Here is a 5,494-nt window from a genome sequence, read left to right as displayed (position 1 = left end):
TGCGCATACGTGTCTCAGGCACGTAACATCTTACTAGTATATATATATATATAAATTATAAAAAAATTGTTTATAAAAATGCAAACTTTGATTGAAAAAATTTATATATAACGTTTATAAAATATAATATAAATAATTTATGTCAAAATTATGTAGCTCATGGCAAATTAAAACTCGCTGAAAAGGAATGATATCACCCAGTTCGAACTTGACTCATTTAGCCCTTATCAGTTGCCTCTGTATGGAAGATTATTATGTACTAATGTCGACTAATATACACTAATTTCTCAGAACTCATTAATATTGAGAAGCCACACTAAGAGCTGGTTTGGATAGTGAAATGAAATGGAATAAAATAATTTTAAATGAGTTGAATAAAATACTATTAGAATATTATTATTTAATATTATTATTATTTTAAAATTTAAAAAAATTAAATTGTTTATTATATTTTATATGAGAATTTGAAAAAATTGTAATGATAAAATAAGTTGAGAGTGTTTCTATATCTAAACGGGACCTAATTAACTTCCTACTATTCTATTGCATTGCACCGAATTTCTCCAACCAGAGGAGCCCATAATTTGGGAAACCTACCAAGCTCATGGAAGTGTGTGATGACTCTCAAATTAGTACAAGTCGATTTCAAATTAGAATAAGCCATCAGCGTCACATAAAAAATACCCAACTTCCAAAAAATGCATTACTTGCACAAAGCAAAGACATCCCTCCTAAAAGTATACGACAGAATAAAATAGGTAAAAGTCCTTGAAAAATAGCTACTTCTGTTTTTTATTTGCTTGTAAAAATGCAGTCTTAGAAGCTCCTGCTCTCTTCTTGTCAAACGCAGTTGTTCTGCTGTCTAAATTCTCCTCAGCATCATAGTCATCATCACCTCCATCTCTAGCAGACAGCATGCATTCCTTGGCACTTTTGGAAGCTTTTCTTTTTCCATTGTTTAACTTGGCGTATAGTTTCCTTTCAAGTGGATCATTTGAAGGTCCAACTTTGGATTGACGCGAAACCTTTGCACCAAGTCCAAGCCTACAACACAATGTGAAGGGTTGCGGCAAACAGCTTACAATGACCCGAGAATAGCCATAACTGACACTAAAGATGGTTAAATATATATACAGACCTATAAGGTCGAGCCTCCAATTCTACTTCTGTTGGTTCATCTTCTGCAACTTTGGTCATAGTATTAATCCATTGTTCAGCCTGCACATCAGTAGATTGTCATGACAAAAGAAAGTTGCATCCTAAGCATAGACTGGAGAATTGACAATAACAGCACGTCAGAAAATGTTCTATACTTTTCTATGTGTATATATAATTCTATGTACATGACAAGCATTACAAAGGCTCCATATGACCTTTGGCTATCTGGAAAAAGACAAGGATGCAGTGCATTAGCCAACATAATGCCAAGGCATTAGGGATTCCGAATGGATGCGCTTTCAGCTGAGACACGTACAGACCAGCTATCTAAACTTCAAAAATCAAATAAGAGCAGAACCGATTACTTCAATTGCGCTTCTTGTTAGAGAATCTCATGTATTCAGTTAGGCCATGGTCACCCACTTGGGAAACTAAACAGGAGAAAGCACCAGTTAATAACCCACTTAGGAAACTAACCAGCAGAAAGCACCAGCTAATGAAATAAGGAGACTAGATATGAAACCATCCAATCATGCTGAGAGCATAGAAGAGATATGCAGGAAACCCAAATACAACTATCACTTGTCAGACGTTTTAGGACTTCAACAAACTACAGTTTTTCTTAAGCGTTTGACAAAAAATACTAGAGATCTCCTCCAGATAATTGGTATGAGTATCTGAAAACACATTCCTACAATTCTATAAGAGTTCTATTGGTCTCCTAAAAACAGATAAATCAAGAGGAGGAGAACAAAATTAACTGGTGTACTCTTGTGGTCACATGAAATGGGCATCAGCTTCGAATTAGAATATTCACCACAGTGCAAATAAAAGAAGCAAAACAAGGAATCATCCAGGAATCAATAACATCTTATGTTCATTACTCACACCTCAAACAAAAAGGAATACTCACCAATTTCAATCCCTTATCCAGTTTAACAATTAGAGGAAGGCCAGCTTTTTGTTGTGTCTCTGTACTGCCCATTGCAACTTCTCAGTCAGCCTAAACAATTAATGCTCACAGTCAAAATCTAGATATTCATAAGTATACAATAAGATTAAAGCAATGTATTTATTTTTCTACAAATCACTAAACACTATAAACCATAATAACAGTTGGGCTACGGCGTGGGCTGGGGAGGAGCTGCGGGGGAGATCCGCGGGGGGGGTGAGGCCGTAAGGGAGGGGCTCGGCTAGCCGGCGACTACGCGACGGAGGAGGCGGCGGAGTCACGGCTGGAAGAGGAACCCACGGGAGAGAGAGAGAGAGAGAGGCGGCTGGAGGGGAGGGAAATATGAGGGGGAAAGCTAGATCCAACGGTGAGAAATAAAATACTGGAATAAACTAACTAAAATAGATAAATAAGACGATAACCATCTTATGTTTGTGGCTAATCTACAAACAAACATTAATATTCTTCACTTACTAGAGATATATGAACAAGCATCTGGCCAAAAAGTGAATAGAGAGAAGACTTTTATGATTTTTAGCAAGACAATATCCACAAACTTGCAAGCTGAAATCATGCAATTTTGGGGAGTTCAACAGTACCAATATTATGATAAATATTTAGGGCTTCCATCTATAGTGGATAGAGGCAAATATCATCTTTTTTCTAAGTTAAAGACAAAGATTTGGCAAAAACTACAAGGGTGAAAAGAAAAGCTCTTATCACAAGGGGAAAAGAGGTGCATATTAAAGCTGTAGCACTCTCTATCCCCACTTACACTATGAGCTGCTTCAAGCTTCCAATTTCTTTATGTAATGAGTTCGAGAATTTAATTGCTAAGTTTTGGTGAGGTCAAAGGAAAGAAGAGAATAAAATTAGGTGGGCGAGTTGGAAACTGGGCAAGTCCAAAGGTCAAGGTGGTATGGGTTTTAAAGATTTACACACTTTCAATATGACTCTTCTAGCCAAGTAGGGATGGAGGATTTTAAAGGAAGAAAACTCACTTATACATAACATCTTTAAAGCCAGCTATTTTCTATCAACAACTTTCAAAAATGTTAAGGTGGGTGCAACACCTTCCTATATGTGGAGGGGAATATGAGAGGCAAAGAAGTTATTATTACAAGGGTGTCGTTGGAGAGTAGGCGATGGTAAGGCCATCAACATTTGGACTGATTATTAGCTGCCTCATCACAAATTTGTTCCAATTTCAGCTTCTGTCTCACAAGCATAGATGAATTGGACAGTTTCTGAGTTGATTGATGTTCATACAAAGAGGTAGAATATGGAGAAGGTTTCCAGATTTTTACCCCCAAGAGAAGCATATGAGGTCTTCAATTTACTACTTCCTGCTGACAATAGACTTGATACTATAGTATGAGAACCTGAGAAGAATGGTTTGTTTAGTGTTCAAAGTGCTTACAAATTGTTTCTAGCATCTAGAGAAGAGAGGCAACTTGGTGAAATGTCATATGGAGAGGAGCAAAGAAAGATGTGGAGGAGAATCTAGAAGCTGAAAGTCCTTAATAGAGTAAGAATCTTTGCTTGGAGGGTATGTCAAAATGGTTTGCCAACTTTTAAGAACTTGCAAGCAAAGAAGATACTGACAGATGCAAGATGTAGATGGTGTAACATGGAGGAGGGGGATATCAATCATGCACTCTTTTATTGTTCTAGACTCAAAGTTGTTCTATTTTCTCAACTAAGTTTCTTACAGGAAAATGTAGCACAAATAGACTTTATTCATGTTGTGGATCAAGTAATTCGAAGGAATAAAGCCGAGGAACTGGAAAAACTGTTTTTATGTGCTTGGAGAATTTGGTACAGCAGAAACCAACTCATCTATGAGAACAAGAGGATAGCTCCATAATATGCAGTAGACCATGCTTTCTCAGTTGCGAGTGAGTACAAGTTTGTAGCAGAAGAACAAAAAAAGGGAGTCAAATATCACTGTGGTTGGATCCCTCCACCTGTTGGTACTCTAAAGTTGAATTTTGATGGAACCCTATTTCATAATAAAGTAGATCTTGTGGGAATGATTATTCGAGATGAGATTGGCAAGGTGCTATTTACAGCTAGCAAACTCGAGCATGAAATCATTGATCCTATAGAAGTTGAACTTTTGGCTTTGTTAAAGGGTCTGCAGTTATGTTTTCCATTGGGAATTCATGTGCTTCAAGTGGAAAGCGATTTGTTTTGGTTGTTCAAGAGCTTACAAAAGAGAATGAGTCAATGTCTATTTGGGGAAATCTAGTTTTTGAGATCAGGAATATGTTAAAAAGATTTTCTAAAATTGTAGAATAGCATAGAGGCCGTATGGCCAATGCTGCAGCTGATTGTTTGGCAAAGTATTATTGGCGTCTACATGATTTAATGGTTTGGTGGAACTATTTTCTTGAGATTATTTCACATATCATTGGGCATGATACCTTGCTATAATTCTTTTCTGATGAATAAAGTTGTTTGCTTTGTTATAAATAATAATAATAATAATAATAAAACAAATTTAAAACCAACTTTAAATTCTAAACATGATAATCTTTCATCATAGGATAAAATAATAAAGCTTATTAAATATTTTTAAGAGAATAAAATCACCTAATTAAAAAGAATTTTTAACTTAAATTAAGATAATGAATATTACATAATACTATTAAAGAATTAAAAATCATTTAAATAAAATGATTTCCTTAAGCCATGCTATTTTCAGGACTCCAAAATATAAACAGACTTACTTGAAAACTGGGCCTGGTTCAATAATACTAAAAATACCCTCATTTAAAATAATTTTTTGACATTTAACATATTTAGAATATTTTAAAACATTGGGTTTCATTTAAAAATCACTCGTTATATTTTAAAACACGATTTTAATATTTAAAATGCTTAGATGAGACTCATGAACAATCGAGAGAAAAGAGACGTATTGCTACATAATTGTTTGCATGTGAAATGTGCTGCATATATTCTGAATCTAATTATCACTAATGATTTGAAAAATCTTGATAACTCGATTGCCGGGCTCAGAACTGATGTGAGATTTGAGATATCTTCTCTTGCTAGATTGGATAAACTCAAGGTTTTTGTAAGGTTTGCTGGCATAACATCCATGAAAGGCTTCTGTACTAATGTTCCTACAAAATGGAACTCAACCTTCTTGATGTTGGAGGCGGCCCAAGAATATAAGTCAGCCTTTGCATTATTGGGTGATGAAGACATTCAATATGTCAGATATTTTGATGAGCACAGACGATTGAGGAAGCCTATTGATAATGATTGGAAGGTAGTTGCTACTTCTATAGATTTTTTTAAACTTTTCTACGATATCACAACGAGGCTATCTAGTTCCTTGTACCCTACATCCCTGCGAGTGACCATATTAAAATA

General features: G+C 35.4%; 1 protein-coding gene across 4 annotated transcripts; it reads right to left on the bottom strand.

Annotated features, from left to right (window-relative positions):
• Window positions 1–625: 625 nt before the first annotated feature.
• On the bottom strand, window positions 626–2,689 carry LOC109001482. 4 transcript variants are annotated; one of them, XM_018978784.2, is made up of 4 exons: window positions 2,585–2,689; window positions 2,072–2,161; window positions 1,139–1,218; window positions 626–1,044 (listed from the first exon to the last, which is right to left on the bottom strand). In XM_018978784.2, exons 2-4 carry the CDS (start codon window positions 2,141–2,143, stop codon window positions 780–782), a joined length of 417 nt encoding a protein of 138 aa, XP_018834329.1. In that variant the 5' UTR covers window positions 2,144–2,161; window positions 2,585–2,689; the 3' UTR covers window positions 626–779. The 4 variants fall into 4 exon arrangements, with proteins under 4 accessions (XP_018834329.1, XP_018834328.1, XP_018834327.1 ...); XM_018978783.2 differs by lacking the exon at window positions 2,585–2,689 and adding an exon at window positions 2,264–2,539; XM_018978782.2 differs by lacking the exon at window positions 2,585–2,689 and adding an exon at window positions 2,272–2,539.
• Between the last annotated feature and the right edge of the window lie 2,805 nt (window positions 2,690–5,494).

This window comes from Juglans regia, chromosome 7 (genome assembly GCF_001411555.2).
Source record: "Juglans regia cultivar Chandler chromosome 7, Walnut 2.0, whole genome shotgun sequence".
Taxonomy (NCBI): domain Eukaryota; kingdom Viridiplantae; phylum Streptophyta; class Magnoliopsida; order Fagales; family Juglandaceae; genus Juglans; species Juglans regia.
Note: the sequence above shows the minus strand (reverse complement) of the source record. Positions and strands in the feature narration are given on the sequence as shown.

Bases quoted from the DNA above. Each gene is read 5' to 3' on its own strand.
- LOC109001482 (XM_018978784.2), bottom strand. From the start codon at position 2,143: ATGGGCAGTACAGAGACACAACAAAAAGCTGGCCTTCCTCTAATTGTT. The intron at 1,219-2,071 runs GTGAGTATTCCT...ACTGATGTGCAG, and splicing joins TGGATAAGGGATTGAAATTG to GCTGAACAATGGATTAATAC. The intron at 1,045-1,138 runs GTCTGTATATAT...ATTGTGTTGTAG, and splicing joins TTGGAGGCTCGACCTTATAG to GCTTGGACTTGGTGCAAAGG.